Genomic DNA, 24999 nt, shown 5'->3' with positions numbered 1-24999 from the left:
TTACATCCAAGTGTCACAGACTAAACACTACATTTTTGTTGGGCAATATCTTTTAAGCCAAATTTTATCATCAATATTATGGGATGTATTTTTGTTGGAACAATAAAACTGCAGCAGTTTAATGTCTATGACTTAGAAAAAAAAATCACTGTAACCATGTGTGTTTTCGGATAATTGACCAAAGAAAACATTAAAGCTCGAAGATGAGCCTGGCACCATGATGTGAAGCATGGTGGTGGCAGCATCATGATGCAGCAAACAGCCAAAGCTCCACAGAAATGGTTTGAAGACAAGGTGAAAGTTCTGGAGGCCAAGTCAGAGTCCAGACCTCAATCTAAGTAGCATCTGGACTTAAAAAGTTCTGTTCACTCATGATCTGTGTGGAACCTGACAGAGTTTGATCAGTTTTGTAAAGAAGAATGAGGTAAAATTACAACAGGATCAATGCTGGAACTGCAGCCAGCTAATAAACACTGACTGCAAGGAGGTGAATAAATACACACACTTTATATTTTTAGTTAATTGACTTTACTGTGTTGAAATCTGCTTTCATTTTGATATTAAAGAAAGTCTTTTGTTGTAAATTCTTGTCAAAAAAGCCAAATTAAATACTGACCAAGATTCAAAAAGGGGTAAACTTCCAGGGTCTTGGCAATAATATTTTTTTCTCTTTTAAGTGTTTGTAATGTAATGTTTCAGAATCCATTTGAACGTGGCACTGTTCTCTTAATAAATTTCAATTCAACACACCAAGATAAGGTGAAATGATTAAACAGGCGTACAAAATGAGATACCTTCCCCTTGTTTATTCGTAAAATTACATTTTTCCTCCTCTACCCGCATCCCTCCCCTCCCCGTTATCCTCCCACCAAACGGCAAAGACGGCTGTGCGGGTTCTGTTGTGCTAGTTGTTGATGCCGAAAGAAGACCCCTCCCTGATATGACGAGTAAAAATAAAGAGGACAGAAAAGAGGAAAAAAAGAAGCCGAGGAGAACATCTCAAATTCACAAAGATGATGAGACGGAACCAGTGCATTTAATACCTTAGATCTCCAGAGAAAAAAAATTAAGACATAAAAAAAAGAAAAATAATAATAACATCACAACATAATTAAGGTAGACAGAAACATCGTGTGGAGATTTGGGAAGTTTTGACAAGAACTACTGATCGATTATAAACTTGAAAAGTCTGTTACAAATACAGCGGCATGTTTTCCACACGTGATTTTGGTCGAGAAAACAGATCTTTGCCTTTTTTACACCGATGATTCATTACATTAATGCTAAAAATTACATACGGGTGACGATGTTAATAAAGTACTATTTACTGGATACGGCTTTGATAACATACTGGAAGATGGATGATCGTAAAACCTCAGAGTTTAGGCTTTAAAATCACACTGACCAGCCCGTGTCGAAAGAAAGAACGATAGTGATAACGATAATAATGTAATAATTCAATCTACACAGCTCTACCAAGAAGGAAACATCTGTCCTGGTGGAAACCTTCAATCTTCTTTCCCACACAGAAAAGTGAAACGTGCACCTGGATTTAACGGCGCATCTGAAAAAGCGAGATGGAGCCGGTTCTTTTTTAAATTCCTTCTTGTTGCATTAATCTTTTTTTTCTACACAAATACAGACACAAAGGTGAGTGAGTGCCATTGCTAATGACTGATCTTTTTTTTTTTCCTTCTTCCCCCTAAAGGTGACGTCAAGTGTCCATCATCAATAGGTCAGCGAGTCCTGGGCTTAAAATAGGATTCTGCGAATGTGTTGGATTCTGGGTTTCCGACCCGTCCAGGAGTCGACTCGTTTGCCAAACAGTTAATTGGTGCTCGTATTGGTGGGGTTGTTGGTCCGGCCGGTCGGTTTGATGGCTGGCTGGCTGATATCTGGTCTGGTTGATCGGAGCAGCTGATTGGTGGTGGCGTTGTTAGTTCCCGCCCCCGCAGCACGCGCTGCTCCTGCTCTGCGGCGCCGCCTCCTGCAGGTCCACGCCGCCTCGGGCCCGGCCGCCGGTGCCGGCTGCACCCTGAGGCTCGTTCTTGGGAAGCTTCTTGGCTATAGCGGGGAAAAATGCAAAAAAGGAGTATAACTTCTACCTGACAAATGAGCTGTAAACACCATATAAAAAAATGGAGAAAATGTTTGTTTTCAAAAAGTCAACAACCCAGAATATATAAATTTGCTTTAATGCAAAACAAAATCAGAATCTGGAACCAACAATGCAAACTTGAACAACTTCCTGAACTGATATTTGGACATGTCTACAATTAGAAATTAAATCATAAAAATAAAGTTTCACTGTCATTTCTGACCTTGGTTTGAAACAGCTGTACGTAATGTCGATAATCAATAATTTGAGGATTTTTTGTTTGTTTTCGTTTTTTCTTAATAGCAAAAATGGCAAACATTCTTCAGTTCTAGCTTCAAAAATGTCAGGATTTGTGGTATTTCTTCATATTTCGGACCAATAATTGAATAAAATGAGGGTCTTCTTGCATGTTAATCATCAATATTTTTAGAAATTTAAGCAGTGGAATTAACATAAGCAATAGTAGAAAAACACGTCCTAAAAATATATCCGTAAGAAAAGCGTAAGCATGAAATACGCATTGTACTAGAAAAATAAACCCAACATGTAAGTATGCAGTGTAATAAATAATAACAGAGGTAATATTTGCAGCTCTACATGATAACAAAACCAGCTTGTGTTATTCATTTAGCTGTAAACTATTAAATTAGTCACTAATTATTTTGATCTTCGAGTCTTTGGTTTGAGTAGTCTCTTATTTCAGCTTCTAAAATGTGAATATTCTCAGTTTTATTTCCTCTTTTATGACAGTAAACTGAACATCTTTGGACAAAAGACATTTGTCACCTTTAGGAAACACAGACGGACATTTTATACCATTTTAAACATATTATTTAGGAAAATAATGTAGTGAAAGGTAAGTAGTGAGACCATCGTTAGTTGCAGCCTTTCCTCTGTTAAAAACTCACCTATGGCCATAAAAATCTCGTTGACATTCATTGCGGTCTTGGCTGAGGTTTCCATGAAGAGCAAACTGTTGTCATCTGCATACGTTTGTGCTTCCTGAGGACACAAACACAAGATTCATATGTATTTGCACAGTTTAGCAGCATGGAACGTAATTCAGGTTTGAGCATCAACGGTACGAGAATCCTATTGGAATGCAAGAAATTATTCTTATACTTTCTGTCAACAAAGTACAGGAGGTCCTCAGTTTACGACGTCTTCGACTAAACATGCCATGTTCACTGACATTAGGTAAATCCTAAACTGAACAATAAACATTTAAACATCAACAACACTATCAGTCTGTTATAATATTGTGTAATCTTCTTGTCAATGAGTCTTACATGCATGAAACTCATTGGTACTCATGACTTAATATAGTGATGCACGTGATGGCTTTGTTTACGTTGTCGTCGGAGTTCCAACCTACAGCCATGGCCATAAGTTTGGACACAAGTACCATGTCATTTATCATTCAATCTTTTTGTCATTCAATCTTAGAAAATACCACAAAATTGTCACTTACAATATAAATACCAGTTATAGCCATCAACCAAAATGAAATATATTCACATCACATAGACATATATGTACATGTTTATGGCGAACATTCGGATACCAAAATTAATATCCGGATACCGCAGTAGCGAACGAATATTCGGGTTATTCGGGTCCAGCCCTAGTAATATCTTCCACAAAAGTCAAAGGGCGTGGCCATGGTGGAATTTGTGTGTTTGGCCAGGAAACAGGAAGTGCTGTCTAACTGCCCTGTACATGCTCTAATCTGGCTGAAACTCTACATGTATGATCAGAGTCCAGGCCTGATGACGTCCCAAAGCAAGTAACCATTCACAGTCATAGTGCCACCTGGTGGACATGCGTAGGGATCCGAGGACCAGATCAAAGCTGCTTGCAGGTCTAATATAATAACGTACTTCTGTACAAGTCTCCGTTTACCTGGAAATCTACAGCTCTCTTGTTGGCCAGGTCGGCTTTGTTCCCTGCCAGTGCGATAACAATGTTGGGGCTGGCTTGTCGCTGCAGCTCCTTCACCCAGTTCTTTGCACGTGTGAATGTGTCCTTTAAAAAAACAAAACAAAAAGGAGAATAAAACGATGATCACAAGACTTTAAATGTCCCATCTGACCGTACAATACGAGAGCAAAGGTCTGCAGATGTCTGCTGGAGTCAGTAATGATCAACTCGGCTGGAAGACAAGGTCCACACGGATGACATAAGACTGGATGGAACTCACTGTGTTGGTGATATCATAAACCACGATGGCAGCCTGAGCTCCTCTGTAGTACATCGGCGCCAAGCTGTGATACCGTTCTTGTCCCGCAGTGTCCCAGATCTCAAACTTCACCGTTGTGTCGTCCAAACATACCGTCTGTGTGAGGAAGGCAGCTGAAAGCAAAGGGAAAAAAATCAGGTGGGTTAGACTGAGATGAAGCATTTAGAAAGAGGACATCAATGACTTCTACTGGAGAGATAAGAATCTGTGTTCAAAATTAAAGCTTGAACATCACAAAGTCACAAGAAACACAAAAAAAGCAATTCAACTGAAAAAGATATCACTATGAAATGTTTAATTTCCAGTAACAGATATTTATTGCAAATTTTAAGACCAGAAGAGAAATATTTTAACCCTACAAACCGCCAAACCCACCAATGGCTTTGAAAGGCAAGGGATTAAAAAAAGATAGTTGAAAATAGATAACACAAAAATTGTGCTAATGACACCACTGATCAATGTGAGAAACTCTGAAAATTCTGTGTTTCTGGCAGTTCTTGAGCTAATCATGTGTGACTTATGGTTCTATTGAGAAAATGACCCAAATCTAAGCTGAACATGCTGATGTTCCATCAAAATCGGGTTTTCTACACATCTCATTTAAAAAAAGCTGCTAAAAAAAAAAGTCTTGGCTGTAATGAGATTCTGGAAAAAAAAAGAAAAAGAAAAAATCTGTGATCCCCAGTGCAACCGAGAAGCCATTAGTAACTCAGCTTTGACCAACAGTCGGCCATAAAAATCAAAGCCTAGTAGAGAAAATACACACAGCCACAATTTATTTTCTGACATTGCACAGCTCTAGTTTTGTTTAACTCAAAGTAAGCAATGTTTTATTGCTTTTCTCAACTGTCACCATAAATCCAGCCACTGAGAAGCGCCTATATGGATGAAACCACAAATACGTTGTATCAACTCTTCTCATTTATAGCTGGCATCATTTAAATTATTCAAGTTATTTCTCATTCACTTAGGAAGGCATGTTAAGCACAAAAATTACACCATTTATCAGAGAAAGAACCTCTCCAATAGAAACACGGATGAACTACTCATGTCACTTTTACTTTCATCAGGAAATTTAACCACAACTAACCTTCAAATCTATGAACATTTCATCAACATCACTTTATTCTACTGGCGTCGTTTAAACATTTGCTTAAAATAAATCATGTGTACTAACCAGATACTGTAAAAAAGTAAAATTCTCTGCACCTCGCCATAACCAAAAAACCACAAGTAGCTCAGCTCCAAACAACAGTCACTGACAAAAATTCAGGAACTTTATGGCTGAAAGTATGTAAACAAATATTAAAATGTCTATAATATGAGGGTCGCCATTTTTTCCCCACGAAAATGTAAAAATGTCATCCATTATGATATTTTTGGCCAATTTCTGTAAAAGAAATAATCAAAGAAATTCAACTCCTGATTGTTCTTTTTTTTTTTTTTTTTTTAATATTTGTCATTTTAAGTGTGACAGAAGACTTCTCTTTCTTCATGGTTGTTCTGTTTCCACAGAGCTGCACGACTTCATATTGTAGTGAAAAATGAACCACAGTGAGGAGAAAAAAGCAAAACCAGTGAGTAAAGTTGACCAGAAATTGTTCAGTGAGTAAAAAGGCACAAAAATCTACCAGAAATCATACAGTTTTTGCTGCTGAAAATAACTCCAGCTTTTCAGAAATTCCTGGAAATACATTAAAAAAATGCCAGGAAGGGAAATGAAAAGAAAAATGGCTTTCAAATGTACATGGAGAAAATAACTTGTACACAGAGGCTGAATTGCATTAATGAGCCGTCAGTCACATGACGGAGGGAACTCACGCTGCACATAGTTTAAAGCTTTGTAATCTTTTACCAGGCATGCAGCTGACCGCGAGTTCAGGAGAGCATTAAAAACGCTGACTGGTTTTTCGTCTTTTCGTTGGCGTAAGCACCGAGCATCCTGTGCCGACATCCTACTGCCGCATGTGAGCAACCACATACATGAAGCTGGGAAAAACTCAGAGAGCAGAGAGGAAACATTACTGTCGTCACAGCAGCGATTACACAACAGACTTCACCTTGTAATTTACCGGAGAGAGATTTAAAACGGGAGGAAACGTAAATAAGAAGGGAGTGCAGGCTGAAAATGCACAGTACAAGTGAGAAATGAGCTCCAGGCAACAAAGGAGATTGAGTAGAATGAACTCTTTGTTGCTCTTTTCAAAACAAATTTAGTAGCTGCAAAGTGAGAAGAATAAAGCAACTGAAGTGAGCTTCGGATAGCTGAAGAATTTTCCTTTTTTTAGGGCTGCACATTAAATCTGCAACTTAACTATATCACACTAAAACTATTGTTACTTGATGCAAAAAAGAACGCTTCTTGTTTTTCATCATTAAACTACAAAATAAGTCTTACTGACTTTGATTTATGGGTCCTTGGCTACATTGAGTGCATTTTTTATTTTACGAAAAGATTAGAGTTTGCCGACACACAGGTTGCACATGTGCACAACAAAATGAGCAAAAAGCAACAGATTATCACTGAAAAGTAGGATTTAGTTGTAAGAAACTAAACATTTCTGATCAAAAACAGCAACTCTTTCTGCAGAGTCTTGCATTTCTTGCCACCACGAGGCAACAACTTGTTTGACAGTTAAAATCTGGATCATAGAGGCTGTTTTTTTAAATCACTTTTTGATTTGCAATGCAGCTGCACGCTGCTACAACCCCCCCCCCCAATCAGTCCAGAATGATTAATTATTTCACTTTAATTAATTTACAATGTAAAGTTTTTTCACCATTATTATGCAGCCCCAGTTTGGGTAAACAAACTATTCTTTGCCACATATTTCAGTGATTCTATGTGGGGAAACTTTGCAAGAAATGCTCTGCGATTACAGTTAATCAGGGAAGACATGGCAGAGACTTTTAAACTGTATGGAAATTTAACATAAATCCAGCTACTGAAAAGCAGGAAACCAACCAAACCACTAATATGTTGAGTCAACTCTTCTCACTTTAGCCTGGTATTGTTTACATTCCCAGAAACGCACAAAGGTGAAACAGTTTTTCAGAGGCAGAACCTTTCCAGTGGCAAGACTCAGCTTCAAATTGTGATATTTAATCAAAATCAGTTTTATCTACAGGCATATCAAATTTGTCTAAAACAAACTAACCAGATTCTGTAAAAAAAAAAAAATCTACACAAATCATTGCAACTGTAACAATAGCTGTAACCGACTCAGCTGTAACCAACATTTAAACGACAAAAATTCAGGGTCGTTCAGCTGAACTAATGAATTAAAATCAGAAAATACCTCGTATAGTATGGGAATAATATTTCTAGTATTGGTGACACATGTGGGCACGTTTTCTTTAAGATTTTGTGTAATAAATCTTCAAAGAAAAACTTTTTTTGCTCTCTTTTTTTTAATGCTTTGTATCACTCCAACGGTCTCATTCTGCACAGAAGGCGTTTCTGATTTCTCTCTACTTCTAGTCATGGTTGTTCTGTTTTTATAAAAGTTGCAGGACTTTATATTGCAGTGAAAAACGAGCCTACAGTGAGGAAAAACGTGAGCGAAAACACCCAGAAACAGCTCAGAGTTCAGACGGTTAATTCAACTCCAGAAGTCCTGTCTGAAAAGTCGTGCAGCTGCAGAGGAAACGTTGAGGATTTGCACCATAATGCAGAGAAGAAAAAAAAAAAAAAAACACATTTAGTTCCAACTCTTGAAATCATCTCATGTGACCGGCTGCAGAGAACAGGTTCAACGACTCCTACAGCTGCACAACAGAAAAGATTAAGACCTGCAAGTAAGCAGCTCCCCTGCACCGACAAGGACGAGTTCTGTTTCTGCTTCACGCTGGAAAGTTTTTAAAGTGGTTAAAAGATAATTAGAGAATTAATTACCTGCCCAACAACGAGGTGGATTTATGACACGACTGTAAGTGTCAAAATCAGGGTGAAACTGTAGCTAAAGGTGTGTAATAAGTGTTATTAAAAAGGTATACACACACTGAATAAATACACCTGCAAAATCTCATCCAAACGACGACAAAGCTTCTATATTTTCAATTTTGCTGTTTATTTGGGGGCGTTTTCATGCTTAATGTTCATTACTGAGGTCACAGCGGGTTGTGGTGTCTCTGATACCGTCTATTGCCATCATTACTGTGGATTTAAAATGGCTTCTGTGAAATTTTTGACATATCAATACTTTGAGATCATTTAAAATTTAAAAAAAAAATTTCCATCAACCTGCTTTCAGCGCGTTTTTCTGCACCACAAGTTTGAGGCTTTGTTTAAACGAAAACATCTCAGAAATGATCAAAGATGAAAATGAAAAATGCACCCGTATTACAAAACAAAAAATGCAAAACAAAAGTTCTTAGTTGGATTTTAAGGACCAGTTTATAACTCTACAGATGTTAGCATTAGATGGCTTTAGAAACGTGTGGCTGGAAATTAAGTTAATGCAGCAGCATGGATATTCAATAAAGGGGTAAACAATAAGACAACACAGAATATTAGGGTATAAAGTGAAAGGAAAATAAAAGAAGATACAATAAATAGAATAAAATTAAAGTGAAATAAAATTTAAAAAATATATACCTAACATATAATAAACAGAATACACAAGAGTGACAGTATATATATTTTCAATATTTTGTTTTTCTGGTACAATCTGAAATCCAAATATTCGACATTATAAAGTGGTTTATTTTCGGCATTTCCGCACTTTGTGTTCACTACTGAAGCCATGGTGGGTAGTGGTGGACTGCATTACATTAATAAATGCTCCTAATATGTTGCTGGTACACATTTTAAATACAACACACACTTCAACCGTGTGCTATGAACTCAACAACTAATAAAAAGTAGATTTATCACCTTAATGGAAGCGACGAAATGAAAACCTACAGAAGCTTCATAAAAGTAGAATTTACGGCCTAAATATCAAATTCCTAATAATGTTTGATGTCTCTTTATTGGGTGAAAATTACCTCCTTTAGTTTGACATTTGCTAGGAATTCAAATTTTGTGGTCTTTCTTGTTTAAAATCAGAAAATAAGAATATTGTACGGCCTTTAAGCTATTAGGAGGCTGAGTCCTGTGTCCAATCAGGTGTTTATCAGCGTTATTACATGCAAATTAAATTCTTAAATAAGGTCTGATGAGTTTCCTTTCAGTGTGTTTAATGACTTTTATGACATCAGGCGTAAATAATAAAGTGTGTACAGCTCAGGTGGGAGAATTCAGAGCTAATTTCAGTTTCTACTCTGCTGTCACAATGCAGGAAAAGAGTCCGAACACGGTTTTCACTGAGACAAATTTTCTAAAGAGATATGCCGCTGTGATGCTATTCAGCTGAGTCAGGATGCAGATATGATTCGAGAAATCCTCGATCTCGCTCACCTCCGATGGTGCTCTCCTGGTACTCGTGGAACTGGCCTTTGACGAAGCGCAGCACCAGGCTGGACTTCCCCACCGCTGACTCTCCCAGCAGCACCAGCTTGAACTGGCAGATCTTGTTGCTCGCCGCCGTGCCGTTGGTCCGAGCTGGTCCGCCTCGCCCTGCCATGTCGCAGCGATCAGAACAAAGAGGAGGGAAGGAGCCGGGGGAAGAGGACGAGCGGTAAAGTTCCGGGCTGGGTTTGGTGCAGAGGGATGGAGGATGAGCTGGTTCTGGTCGGGCAGGTCGGATGGAAGAAGAGGCCTCACCAGTAGGAGCTGGAAAACACAAAATGCAGACAGTTAAACTTCTGGAATCGTGCTGCTCATGCTTGAAAATTTATCATAAACTACACTCAGCAAAAATATAAACGCAACACTTTTGTTTTTGCTCCCATTTTTAATGAGATGAACTCAAAGATCTAAAACTTTTTCCACATACACAATATCACCATTTCTCTCAAATATTGTTCACAAATCTGTCTAAATCTGTGACAGTGAGCACTTCTCCTTTGCTGAGATAATCCATCCCACCTCACAGGTGTGCCATATCAAGATGCTGATTGGACACCATGATTAGTGCACAGGTGTGCCTTAGACTGCCCGCAATAATTTTTGTCGAATTTTTCACTCTGCCTATAATGTGCATCAAGAGCCAGAGTAAAGAAGCCTAGTTTGCTACGACTCCATTCATTCTGCAAGCACGAGTTTAACTACAGTAGCTGGACAGCTGCAGCTTTTACTATCATCATTTTCTTTGTCATCAGAAGAGTCTGAGTTGCGCTAGGGAGTCATAATGAAGGGCAAAAAGTCTGTGAATGTAGCACAATCCAAGGTGGTGTACAACCAGAGAACGTAAACAAAACCGTCTTACAGCGCTCCGCTCGCCAACAAGTTCCGCATGACCAGTTCAGATGTAAAGACGTAACGCTGTAGGTCGAGGACGACGTAAACTGAGGACCCCCGAATATGAAATTGAAGCTTGACCTGAAATTACACTGGAAACTGTCGTAAAACTGCAATTTGTGCAAAACTTTTGTTTTTACAGGTTGAAATGACTAAATCCAAATGCATGAAGTCATGAAAAACAAACGCGCATTTCTGTATAGAAATCAGCAAAAAGCTGCGTCCAAACAAAAGCTCAACACATTTGTTCCTGTGAGTCATCTCCTCACAGATGTCCGGCCACAATTTGAAGCCTCGACCAGGCAGAGCCGAGATCTTTGTGGTTTGTTTCCATGTAGCGACACCAAAACCACATAATAATCTCAATGTTTAACATGAACCACTTTTTTTTCTCCTTTTCTCGTTTCTTTCTTCCTGCCTTTCCCCCGTCAGGTCCGGCAAATTTATGTATATTTAACTAATCAACAAGTATTCAATCTAAATAAATTACTGTACAGTATCAAGGGGAGTCTTATACTTACGAACTCCCCTTGGAAAAGCAAACTTGTATGGCACAATGCAGCAGCCAGATCCTCATTCTGCCTGCTCTGTTGCCGGACAGGACACAAAAAGAAAAAAAAAAAAAAAAAACATGAACCACTAAGTCAGAAATAATTAGTGACAACAGGAGAAACTTCCAGGGAAACATCCAGGCGCTTTACTTCAGTGTAATGCCTCTTTTTGGGTTTGCATTTAATTCAAATTTTGGGGTCCTTTCCAGTTCAATAGCAGAAAATAATAGCCTTTACCCTAACATTTGCCCATTTTTCTTACATCAAGATGTTTTATTTTACGTTTTTTTTTAGTTTGTGCAATGTGATGCTGATGTAAATTAAGTAAATTGCAAATATTAACATACTTAATAGGAGTTTTAGCAAGAAAACCAGGACGCTGCAGCTGTAGCACAGATCATTTACCATTTTGAAGCTACAGATGTCTTCTTTTAATGTCTTTTACTGTCTTTTTGTTTAATTGCATAACCTTCAAACTAGGATGAAGCAGCCACAGTTGGTCATAACTCAAAAACAGGGTAGTGTTCGTCTGGCGAAATGAAAAGTGGTATCGCCCTACCCTTCCACGCTTTGCTTTTAAACTCTGAAAACCCACAAGTCAGTTTAAAAAGCATGGTATATTAGAAAAATGACCAAAATTGTACAATTTCTTAAAGGCAGAAACTGTAAAAACAGAAAAAAATGTACGATTTTTAACTTTCTGGCAGTTTTTGAGTGAATCATATGTGACGTGCCGCTCCATCAGGGAAAAAAGAATCTAAGTTTACCCTTACATTTTTCTTAAAATTTAAAATAGTCATATTTCTACTTCTGTCAATATCAATAATTAATCCTTCAGAGGGAAAATAGATGTATTTGAGAAAATTGCTCTTTAAAAAAACATTCAAAATTTCACTACAGCAACAAACAGTTAAAACATAATTGCCAGCTTTTTAACCTTCCAACGGTCCTTGAACTACTCCTCTGTGAAACATTCCTGAATCTAAGCCAAACTAACAACCACCTGACAAAAACTTACTGACTTCTCTGGATGAATTGCAGTCAGTGTTGCACACAGACAATCATTTTTTTGTCTGTACAGAAAACAGCTACTAGAGAAGTACGGAAACGGATTAAAAATGGAAATGGTAAAATGTCTACAGTATGTCGAGTCACCATTTAAGTTACCAGTATTGCTAACACCTGAGAGCTCTTAAATGATTGTACATGTTGATTCTGAGGTTTTTAAATATTGTAGAAAAGATAATCAAAGAAAATCTATTTGAATTTGTCGTGCTGCACAGAAGGCTTAGCTCAGATCTCTCTCCTTCCTTATGGCTGTTCCGTTTCCATAGAGGTGCAGAAATGACACCACAGTGAGGAAAAATGTGCAAAAAAAAACACCCAGGAAAACTGCATCTAACAGTCAAGAAGAGCACAGAGGCCGAGTTGGAACGTGTGGCACAAATAAACCAACATATACCAAGACAGCAGCACTCAGTTCTGCACTTGGGCCTGCTGTGCATTACTGAAACCTTGCCTAATCCTTTTTTTGTTTTGTTTTGTTCACTTGGGCGACACACATGAGGTCAGCCAGCTTCTGCTTGGTCAAAAGACAGGAAACACAACTCGGCTCAAAAGCAGGAACTGAAGATTGCAGAAGACATTTTACTGCTGAGCACATTAAAAACCTGCAACGGCTCCAGCTCTGTCACAGAAACTATGAACACGAAGCTCTGAAGTTCGAGGCTTCAGATACGCCGGCCGCTTTTTCCCTCAGCTGGTTTCTGAGCTGCTAAATCTTTAACATGTGACTGGAGATCACAGCTTTGGGCATGAAAGCTCAGAACTCGCATATATTACTTCATATGAACTCATTTCTGCTGCACACATCTACATGCAACATCACATTCTGCAGCATTACTTTAACTCTCCTGAGCCTTGAGCAGTTTCTTCTTTGTTCCCGTCACATTTTTATCCACGGTGGACTCGTTTTTTACTGTGAAGTCCTTTACCTCTGTGGAAACTGAACTACCAAGAAGGAGAGACAGCTCAGAGTTTTAGCACCTTATATCATTAAAAAAGAGGAAAAAATAGCTGTATTTCTTCGTTATTTTGACAAAAAATTAGAATTAAAGTTGGAAACAACACAAACACTTTCCATACAGGTGTTACCTACACTGGAACTAAAAATTGTAGATTTTTTTTTTACTATTTCCACTTTGAATTCCTTTCTTTATTTGTCTCCTTTCATGCAATTTAAAATGTTAATATGCAATTATTATTTGTTTGCCTTGACAACAGGATAACATGCTCACATTACCGATTATGTAAAAAAATACTATTTATTAATTAGTTGTCAGCTACTAAATTAACGAGCAGTTATTTTATTTTATAATAGATCGAGATTTTTAAAAAAGCTTCTGAAATGTGAATATATTTTTCTGTTCTTAAGCTGTGCACAAAAAAGATGTTTATGTAGACATTTTTCTATTTTAAAAAGATTTTTTTGCATACCTGATACATGAAAGTCATTCTGCATGCCAAACACATATTTTACATCAGAATTTTTTCTATGTTTTTGCACACCGTATTGTACATTTTGCATGCTAAATGTTACAAATATTTGCATTACTTTGCTGTAAGTCTTTTGTGCAAGAAATATTTCGACTGTGATGGCAGCTGCTGTGCTTTGTGCCGTTTTAAACACCAAACAACTGATTGATTAATGCAGAAAACAATCAATAGATTAATCCACAATCGTTGGCTGCAGCCTTACATAAGAGGAAACGCATAGAGGGAAGGTTTCAGGTGGCCTATGGACTAAACAGATTGTGTGTCCTGAGCCGGAGATGCGTTTTTGCTACCGACAGATGCTGCAGAATCGATTAATAGCAAAAGAAAAGCCGGTATCGTATTCTTTACGCGCATTGATTTATGATGGAGAACCGTTCGGTGCCATCGATGCCGCGGCAGAGGAAAGGTGGAATCAGACCTCCACACATCACGGACGCTTTGATGGCACCCATGATGGAAACCTCGACGGGGAAGTAGGTCAGAGAGGGAGACGGTGGTACGAGGGTCAGAGGAAGAGGAGGACGAGGAGCTGTGAAATATTCATCATGGCCTCCTGTACGCTCGGCTGCCAGCGCGGCATCCACACGACTGCAGCGCCGAAACATGACGATGTTGACGTACAGAAGCAGCTAAAACTGAAAATACCAACACAAGGGCAATAATAATTTGCACAGTTAGTCAATAAGGCAATTAAATGTTGCTGCTACCTTCACCAGTCGGTTTAACGGTCTCAAATCCAAGTTGTTCCTGAGTGTTTTTGAGCATCTTCATGCTATGAATTATAATTAACCTACTAAAATATTTAAAAAGTCTGGAATCAAAGAATATTTTGTCTTTTACAGAATCTGGTTACTACAAATGGTTGATTTTTAAATGAGGCGTGTATAATAAAGCAATTTTGATCAAATATCATGAATTTAATTTTATATTTGGTGAAATTTTCCAACAGATAAGCGAGTCAAGAACCATCAGTAACTTGAAAATCAAACGATTCCTTCCGTTTTTAGGTTGTAACTCTGAAAAATGGTGTAATTTTGGACATTTTTTTAAAGAAAACACATCTTGCAAACCTGCTAGTGGCTTTCTCGTGGTTCGGAGCAAAAATACTTCATAAAAAATTCATTACAGATCGACTGTAATTAAACATTTTTATCATGATAAATATGCTTTTTTTTCTATGTGCAATTCTGATTAATCACTATAAATTATGTATAAAATATTTTAATTTCATCTGGAATCAACGGGTGATACAATAATGGAGCTAAAATTGTGGCTCTACATACTGAAGATATTTCACTACTTTAATTTTTCCTATTCATTGTCTGCTCTGCTTAAGCACTGGCTGTAGTTTGACGGACAGCTGGCTAGAGTTGACTCTTTAGAAGCGTCATATTTGTATTGAAGATTACAGAATTTTTCGTTTTTTACAGAATGTACAGCCATGGCCATAAGTTTGGACACAGCATGACTTACTATGTCTGTTTTCATGTCTATGACAGAACATAACTAATATTTTTTGACAGCACCAGTTTAATTAGTCAACAAATCAACAAGGGATATAATATTATCAATAAATTCCAACAATTGGAACAACTTTGTTCCCAAAACATAATATTAGAAGAAAATAACAAAAAAAATGCTGTACTTTCACAACTGAATTTGGTAAGAATAACAAAATGACACCAAACTCTTTTGATGTTTTTTTTTAAATATGAAACTTAATATAGTTCTCAGGAGTTGTGTACTGTATTGTAAGTGACAATTTTGTGGTATTTTCTAAGATTCACAAGCGTCATGGTACTTGTGTCCAAACTTATGGCCATGGCTGTAGTTGCTTTAAATGGTTATTTTTGGCCATTTTTTAAATGAGACGAGTAGAATAAATAGAATTTGCTGAAATATCACGACTTTCAGCTTAGATGTGGTTACATTTTCTGACAGATAAGTGAGTTGAGGATCATCAGAAGCGTGAAAATCTAAAATTCCTTCAGTTTTTAGTTTGTAGCTCTGATAAACGGAGTAATTTTGGTCATTTTAATAAAAGTATCTTTCTTTAAAGTGGGCTTGGTGGTTCAGACTGTAGATAGACTGAAAATAAACATTTTAGTTTGCCAATTTTGGTTTTCTGTGTAACGTTGTGACTAAAACAGTCCATCCTCTCCCACTGAAGACCAGATGTTGTGAACCATGAAGGTGGCAAGTTGAACAGATTACAGCTCAGCATTATTTTGGGTTCGAAAATGAAAGTACGTTAAACAAACTAGCAGATAAGAGCTCAAACAAACCACATTCTGCACAGGCATGTGGACATTAACCAGTATTTATTCTAAATGTCATTTGCTTATTTATTAGGTTAACACACTTGCTGCTAACTAAATATCAAGTTTTCCATGTTTTGTTGTCATGATTTCATTAAAATGCCACTAAAACCTTTCAGTGGCATTTAAAAGAACAAGCCGGTTATTAAAATAAGTGAAGAACTGTTTCAAATACACAGAATATTCTTCCTGGCAATTTTGATACTTCATGATTAGAATGTGAACGATTCTTCTTTTCTTGATGTTTTACTTTCACACTAGTCAAAATGTAAATTTCTGTTCCGTCTACAGGTAAAGTTGTCAAATAATTTCTTTTATTCAATAGAAGTTAACGCTAAAATATCTCACGGTAAAGTAAAAACTTCCTTCTGGCTTTATAAACAGAAGAAAAACTGAAAAAACTAAGTGAAATTACACTTAATTGTGCATTAAAGACCTACCTAACACTCCTCACTAACATAAAAATTCAGTCAAGCACCTAATGTGAAAACTAACTTAAGCAAAACGATCATTTTTCACATCCTGGTAACAGTTCGCTGACTGTTTTTATGACTCATACTGTCTAAATTAAGATTCATTTCAAAAGACTATTTCAGAAAGGTGTCAAAACAATCTTCACCTTTTGCAGGAACAGAGATGTAACAACTGAACAATGAACTGAGTCACCAATTATTTTAATATTTCATCAGTTTGAGTAATATTTATTTATAAAAAATGTATAAATTCTCTCATTGCAGCTTCTTAAATCTGGATATTTCTGGGGGATTTTCTAATCCAAGACAGTAAACCTACTAATTATCCATATTTAATGCATATATGGATGTCATCCTGGTATTTGAGAAATATTTTAAAAATGTAAAAATTTATTTCCCATTCCAGAAAATGTAAAATCCTTAATTATAACAGCTAGACAACATCTTCACATTACCAATTATAGAAAAAATACTGAAGCTGATTAGCTGTCAGCTATTAAACTAACTGAAAACTATTTTGATAATCAATGTCAGTACATTTTTTGAAATGAAACTGCATTTTGATGTTCTCTAATGTGGACATTTTCAGTTTTTTTCCCTCTATGAAAACAAACTGAATGCATCTGGGTTGTGGACAAAACAAGACATTTGAGGACGATACTTTGGCCATTTTTCACCATTTCGAGAAATTAATTGACAGAGGATGCTTCACAGCCCTAAAAGAAAACACACAATTAGCAGTGTACTATAACATGCAATGTAATCTGAACTCCTCCGATTTAAATAGTTGCCCGACAAGCTGGTGTCATGACAGCAGTTTGAAGAAAAAGCAAGCACCGACTTGTGCAGCCGAGTTCATGTGAAGGGTGGGGTCCTGAAAAAAACGGTGCTATCTGCTATGAGGGGCTGCATCATTCAAAATTCAGCTTTTGTCTCGTTTGAATAAACATAAATGCAAACAGTCCCGTCTGGAAGCAGCAAACCGAGCATTCAAGGCCGACAAAACGACAACAAAGGCACAAAACCCTTCCAGCTCTTGATCCGAGGCGGCTGCTTCGACGGTTTAACTTTATAATAAAGACGGCGACAGCTTAGATGGGAAAGTGGTGACATAACAGGAAAAGCAAACAGGATATCCATCACTCGCTGAGATGAGCAGGCCAATAAGAAATCACTGGAGCTTCCTTTTCTTGTGAGTGAAAAGCTCAGTGACCAAACCAAAGATCGCAGTTAGCTGGAGGCTCAGTCAAACATGTCCAACTACCCAGTGACTCCAACATTTACCTTAAATATAAACATAAAAAACGTCTCGAGAATGTCACATAACTGCTCATCTTTTGGTGTCATTTTTACCGTTTTTCCTGTGTCTAAACATGGATTTTAAAGCAGAAAAAAGGAAGTTGTTCACTTACAAATCCTTCCTCTTTAAATTAAAAAGTGTAAACTAAAAAGTCTGAGTGGAAAATATTAGTTCCCACATTTTTATAGATTGTAATTAAAATAAAACTCTGAAATTCAACAATGGCCTCACATGCTGCCAAATAATTTCTGAAATACATTCAAAATAAAAAGAAACATTAAATATAAACATAAAAGAATGCACTCAAAAATTCTTGTATAAGTTCTAAATTAAATCAGGTTAATCGCTTTAATTAATAATGCAGGAGCCTATCTTTAATATCCAAATTAGTCTTCATAATTAGCAAAACTGTAGGGTGTTTGCATTTATATTTATTACAATCTGGTAAATTTGTATTTTACATCATTTTTTCTGGTAACATCACATTATAAATGGCACTGTAGGCTTTTTAGCTCAATATTTACACGTGTTCGGTTAATTCAGGCTGATTTAAATGTGCTGTTTAAATAACTGAGTTGAATCATAAAATGATAAGCTTCAAAATTTCACAGCTCCTTCCTGCACGTAAAAAAAGGAGGTGGTACTTGATTATAGTTCAACAACAACAGGTTAAACACAAAAACTCAGTAGGGCTGTCATTTATATATTCTTGATAAAGTGAGTAGTTGCTTTTTTTCAAAAAATGTCAGAAAATAGTGGAAAATGAAGCCAAAGATGACATCTTGAAATGTCTTATTTTTTTCCACGGCTTAAAAAAATCCAGTTTACTGTCACAGAGAAGGTAAGAAACCCAAACATATTCACATTTAAGAGGCTGGAATCTGAGAACTTTGATTTTGTTTGTTTACAAGAAAGTCACAAGCACACTGATTGATTATTAATTACAGCTCTAATACTAAAACTATAATACATTTGAGGACAAAATTCACACCTAGGCCTCACTGTAACTTGCGTTGTTGCAACCCCCAACTTCACACAATGCTTAAACAGCCTGAGAATGAAAACTCAGACCCAAAACACAAATATTATGCGTACTAGTGGAGGATAAACTCACAGTCCTTTCTTCGGGGCTGGTTTGTCAAGATGGGTGGCCACTTCGCAGGGACAAAGTCCAAACACCATAAACACAAAAAGCGCTGTCTCAAAGGTCCAAGCTATGCCACCCTCGTTAAGCCATAAACGAAAAGCAACAACCATCTGGGAACAAGTATGCCGTTAAAAATGCGAGGACAAACATGTGGACGCACAAAGTTAACGCGCAGAATTACAACACAAATGCTGTCTGCAGTCCTGACACCTTTACAATGTGATGGCACTGCTAAAAGTACGAGACTGTTGGCATTTACTGGCCTGAGTGAGAAACTGTGAAACATAATCACAATCACAGGTGAGCACCTGGTTTACAGCTGCAGGGCAAACATGTGGATTAATGTGTGGCAAAAATGCAACCGACATTACAGCCATGAGAACATTACAAAGGAGTTTTCCTGTAAAGTATACCTACTTAAACCTGTAATCAATCTGCGACAATTGTACACTCGAATATCTTCACTGTAGATTAATCTGTTTACTATTTTCTCCAATAACTAGTGACTTTTCTGGTACATAAAATGTAAAAAACAATGGTGGAAAATGTCGATCAGTGTTTCCCCCAGCTTACGATGAGGTCTTTAAATGCCTTGTTTTGTCCACAGCCCAAGCATATTCAGCTTGTTGTTACAGGAGGAGGAAAGAAGCAAGAAAATAATCACATTTAAGAAGCTGGAATCAGAGAATTTTTATCCTTAATAAACTTACTCAAACCGATTAAACCAATGTTGAGATACTCAAAGCGATCATAGCTCTATTATTAAATACTAAACCAACAGAATAACCAGAGGATTGCAAAGTTCTGACCAATTAACTTCACAGCTGAGATTACAGCTTTGCAATAAAACAATATGTACCAGCAATAAATACTTCATCAACAGCAACAGGGAAACCGATTGATAGTTTTACTTGAATGCAGTAGATGCAAACCGCCATGAAAGCAGCATTCGTTTGCATGAACAAACCCAGATGTGCTAACGTTTTGGCTCGTAACGGTCTACAACGTGTCCTAATAATGAAGGTCCTTTGACTTCCGTGTAGATGAGCTAAGGTGGGCTAGCTTGCAGCCACCTGGGCCTCTTGTCAACTCCATCCATGATGATAAAATCTTCAGGTGGAGACTGCAGCCAGCGACGGCCACCTCAACCTAAGCGGCATACTCCCACCTGATGGACTTGGCATCAGGGTCTACATCCGGTGACACTCGGTCCTTTCCAGCCTCTCAGAACCTCAGCACGGTTCAAAAGCTAAAGGATTTCTTTGCTTATCTTAACTGTGGATCAAGGTGGGATCACTTCTTTATCATTATTTGTGGTTTGTTTTTTTATTGTTGTGTTAATATTAAAATGCTTTCCCGTGCTTCTAGATAACATGCTAAAATGGCCACAGTCAAAGTAAGCCCTTTATTTTCTGATCTTTATCTAAAATATGACACTATAAAGTGTCAATGCTCCTCAGCATTGACTGAATATAAACTGTTTATCGTGATAAACTTTTCTGCTTCATCAGCCAGCCCTAGATCGGATCCAATTAAGATACAACTATCATTCCAATTCTTAGACATACATGTTTTCAGTGGCTTGTTGTTAGTCTTACATGTTGCTACCCTGTTTTGCTTTGTTGTAGTGTTTTTTTAAACTATTTTATATTGCTTCACACGTCCATTTTACAAGTCCTGTCTTGTGTTTTGCATTTAACAACTTTACAGCACTTTGGTAATCTCAGGCTGTTTTAAACATGCTGTATATATAAATTTGATTTAGGTTAGTTCAAAGTTCTATTTGGTTGCTTTAGCAGAAGGATAAGCTAACTCAATGGAGAGGTTTTCTCCTATATAAAACTGATCTATCACCTACCTGGCTAACAGCACTGTATCTCTGTATGTTAGCTAAAAATGTATAAACGTCCATGTAAATGACCTACTATCATTAAGTTAGCCGACATAACACTGTCTTCTAAGTTGTACCTAGCAGTTGGCTAACAAAGTGAACACCGGCTGCACCACTTGAACTACTAACCTCACCGTTTATGTACCATTAGCACTAGCCTGCTACTGTAAAATGACATTTAAAAACTAACGCCGAGCCGCTTGAAAAAGGAAACTTGACTTGTATTAGCATTAGCACCGCTAGCCGCTACAGCCAAGTGTCGAAAACGTCATTAGACAACTTTCCCTCAGTCGGCCGCTCCGTCGTCAGCTGTTGGACATTTGACAAAGTCCGACACTCGGACTTATTACCGTGTCTCTTACCGGAGCGAAACAAAGCCAGTAGATTCTCTTAAACACCGGAGCTAACGACTGTTATTTGGGATATTTTCTGACTCTGTGGTCCCCCAGTGCTCGAAGCTTCTCAGTCTGATGGACATTTCGGCTCCGGCTCGGACTTGGCGAAGCGAAATTAGCCAGGGGAGGTGAAACTACGGAGAAACAGCTTGACGACACAACTACCAACGTTCCTTCAATGTTCCTCCTCGGCTTCGTTTTTTAACAATTTCAAGTTGTTTCACTTACATTACTTTTTCTTCTTTCGCTGGGCTCATCGGCGGCTCTTCTCCTTCTTCTTCTTCTTCTTGGGCTCTGGCCTTCCCTTCCGGTTAGAGATTTTTCCGGGAACCTCCCACTGTGTGTCACCGGTTGATAGACCAATGACAACAGAGTCTGCACACAGACTGACCAATAACAGTGGAGTTTTGCTCACAGGAGCGTCTGACCAATGAGAGCAGCGGAGACACGACATTCTGCTGGTCACACACTATATTATATTATATTATATTATATTATATTATATTATATTATATTATATTATATTATATTATATTATATTATATTATATTATATTATATTATATTATATTTATTTTTTGTATTTATTTTATTTTTTGCCCCTCTTTCTCTATTGTGGCAGGTCAAACAAATTCACATTTTTTTTCAGCAGAAGAGGCAAATCTAGTCAGTATTTGTATAACCAAAGTTGGTTCATTCCAACAATATCCAAGGAACTATTTAAGATGTAAGTCTGAAATGTAGTAGATCACAAAAAGTTACCAAGCAGGTATGACAAATTGTACCACAAAAACAAAAATATTGGAATCTAGTCTAAAAAAAAGTTACCCTATTTGAGGAGTACAGGTTTTATTGTATAGTCAATATATCCACACCTCAGACATACTTTGCTCTCTCTTTTTAAACAAATAGCAGGTTCTGTGTTCCTGTGAACAACTACTGCAGCAATGGAGGTCGATCAAGCCTTGAAAGTTGGTACTACCAAATCCTACAGGTATCTCAACTTTTCTTGATTAATTACAACTAAATCTGTCTGCATAAAAGTAGTGTTGGAACACACAATGGCACCATACCCTCCAGAGCATTATTTAAACAGTATTGTACTGCAGAAAGTAGTGTGTTGCCATAAAAATGGCTAAGAAAAGGCATTTGACAAGAGAGACAGATCATCATCACACTTGAAGAATGTCAACTTGTCAGTGAGAACAGTTTTCTTCACCATTAAAAGGCACTCAGAAACTGAGGGAAACTCTGACAGGAAGAGGTCTGGAAGACCCAAAGCTACAACAGAATCTGAAGACAAGTTTCTGAGAGTTAACAGCTTGATGATAGGCGACTCACAGGACAACAGCTTCAAGCACAGTGGTCATAGTAAGAAGTCTCAGTTTCAACTGTGAAGAGAAGACTTGGAGTTGCAGGTTTGACAGGTCACGTTGCAGCAAGAAAGCCATCGCTAAGATATCAGAATAAGAAAAAGAGGCTTGTCGGGGCCATGAAACACCACCAGTGGACTACTGAAGACTGGAAGAAGGTATTATGGACTGATGAATCAAAATTTGAAATCTCTGATTCATCACACAGGATTTTTAAACTCCATAGAGCTGGTTTGGGATGAACTGGATGGAAAAGTGAAAGCAAAGCAGCCTACAAGTACCACGCATTTATGGGAACTTCTGCAAAAGAGTTGGGAGAAACTTTCTGAAGAATATTTGATTTCCATTGTGGAAAAAATGTCATGAGTGCATTCAGCTGTTATATCTGGTCTGAAGAGTCAAAAGTTTAGAATGCATTTAGGTAAATCTCACATTATGTACTATCCTAATAGCCTTGTTTTGTAATAAATTTACTCAATATAATGGAGTATTTTATGCTCAACCTTATGCATCATAGAGCAATAAAAACAGTGAATGTGTCTTGTCTTTCATGGGAACAAAACAGTTTTTGCCAACTTTTTGTTTCCAACTGATCCAGTGCCCCACCGAGAAATTTACTTTCATAAACTCTTTAAATCTTAGATTAGAAAATTAATCTGAATTTGACCTCGGTTTAAAGGTGAGTAATCATCACATTTAGGTTTGTTCCTTTGTGCTCTGTGTGGTTTAATGTTGCTGCTGTAATCCCTTTCAACCACTGGGTGGCGCTACACAGCTGTAGATCAGAGTCAAACCTGGATACACTGTTCATGCAGTTCAGTTAATACAGTTTAGTATTGAATTAAATGCTCGTTGGTGTTGGTGTAACTTTGTTCTTTTTCACATAGATGTTACATTTTTAAACAGCAGAGTTGTAAACATATTCGTTTGACTAGAAAGGGTGAGTTTGATCATTAGTAAAACAGTTTATATAACTTGAGACAAAATGTTACCTTTACAGTTGGTTTATTCACATTTTTAATGCAGCAGGTGAAGTTTAGTTTCTAAGTTTGACCCACTTTTTTTTAAAAGATCTTAATATGTACATAGAGAGAGCATATGGCTTGCACACTGAAAAAAATATGTTTAGATTCAAAAATAAATCAATTAATAAACATTGTTTTCTCAAATTACAAAAAGCAAAACTAAAAACGGAAACAAAAAACACAAGTCTCTCTGGGTTTTGACTCTCCAGCAATGCATCCTGGGAAGTCTATTTATCAGTTGAATTTTTTATAAGCTGTTCTTTCAACCGGCTGCACAGTAGCGAAGTGGTGGTGGTTCTCCCTGTGCATGCGTGGGTTTTCTCCGGGTACTCCGGCTTCCTCCCACAGTCCAAAAATATGCTGAGGTTAATTGATTATTCTAAATTGCCCATAGGTGTGAATGCGAGAGTGATTGTTCGTCTGTATATGTAGCCCTGTGACAGACTGGCGACCTGTCCAGGGTGTCCCCTGCCTTCACCGAGTCAGCTGGTGAGTCAGCCAGTATATTCTACCCACCATCCTGAACTGTTAACAGCGTTGTAAAGAAGCAAACACAAAGGCATAGATTAGGACTCAAACTAGATTTATTTTAGAAAATAAATCATCTTGGAGGCATTTGTTCACACATGTGGCTGAATAGGAGGCCGTCCAATCAGGTTAGAGGTCTTCACTCTGTAGGTTGTTTGGTGAGACTCTTGGTCCTCCATCAGCTGACGTGGATGTTTAATGGACTTCCTCTCTAATGCCAGATGATTCATCCATGGCTTCAGCAGCTACAGACTGAAATGAAGCTCATTTTGCCGTTATTGAATTCCTGTTCCAGATCAGATGGTCAGAGCTCACCTTGAATGCATGCCGTCTGCTGTCTGATAGTTTTTCTCATTGTAGTCTTCAATAAAGTCTTTTTCCTCGTGTCAGGATGTGGTGCGACTCTTTCTCAGTCGCTGCAGACCTCCCTCATTGTGCATCTCCAGAGAAGAAACAGAAAAACTGGTCACTGCTTCAGCATCACAAACACTCTCCAGCATTGAGTGTTTCAGGAATTCATTCATTGTGTTGTGAACTTTGAAGGAAAATCAACCAAAATCCTGCGAATTTTGGTCGATTTTTTTTTTTACCGAATGTTCTTAAAAAAAAATTAGAAGTTTTACTGATATATGTGAAATCATTTTAGATATTTTTACGATTTTTTGGAAGATTTTATTTATTTTTAAAAAATATTTACAATTTTTATTTTATTTTTATTTTTTAAATTTTTATTTCCTGTCAAATTTGGGTTTGTTTTTGTTTG

General features: G+C 37.4%; 1 protein-coding gene across 1 annotated transcript; it reads right to left on the bottom strand.

Annotated features, from left to right (window-relative positions):
• Positions 1-791: 791 nt before the first annotated feature.
• On the bottom strand, positions 792-21683 carry rab5c (RAB5C, member RAS oncogene family). Its single transcript, XM_022209040.2, has 6 exons — positions 21540-21683; positions 9739-10053; positions 4299-4450; positions 4001-4123; positions 3007-3100; positions 792-2064 (listed from the first exon to the last, which is right to left on the bottom strand). Exons 2-6 carry the CDS (start codon positions 9902-9904, stop codon positions 1937-1939), a joined length of 663 nt encoding a protein of 220 aa, XP_022064732.1. The 5' UTR covers positions 9905-10053; positions 21540-21683; the 3' UTR covers positions 792-1936.
• Between the last annotated feature and the right edge of the window lie 3316 nt (positions 21684-24999).

The sequence above is a fragment of the Acanthochromis polyacanthus genome, chromosome 21 (genome assembly GCF_021347895.1).
Source record: "Acanthochromis polyacanthus isolate Apoly-LR-REF ecotype Palm Island chromosome 21, KAUST_Apoly_ChrSc, whole genome shotgun sequence".
NCBI lineage: Eukaryota > Metazoa > Chordata > Actinopteri > Pomacentridae > Acanthochromis > Acanthochromis polyacanthus.
This window is presented reverse-complemented; position numbering and strand designations above follow the sequence as displayed.

What these genes read in the sequence shown, in the direction of transcription:
- rab5c (XM_022209040.2), bottom strand. Translation starts at nt 9,904, where the DNA reads ATGGCAGGGCGAGGCGGACCAGCTCGGACCAACGGCACGGCGGCGAGC. An exon ending in AGAGAGCTGTAGATTTCCAG is followed by an intron (nt 3,101 to 4,000) that starts GTAAACGGAGAC and finishes TTGTGTCCTCAG; the next exon opens with GAAGCACAAACGTATGCAGA. An exon ending in CGAGATTTTTATGGCCATAG is followed by an intron (nt 2,065 to 3,006) that starts GTGAGTTTTTAA and finishes TCCCCGCTATAG; the next exon opens with CCAAGAAGCTTCCCAAGAAC.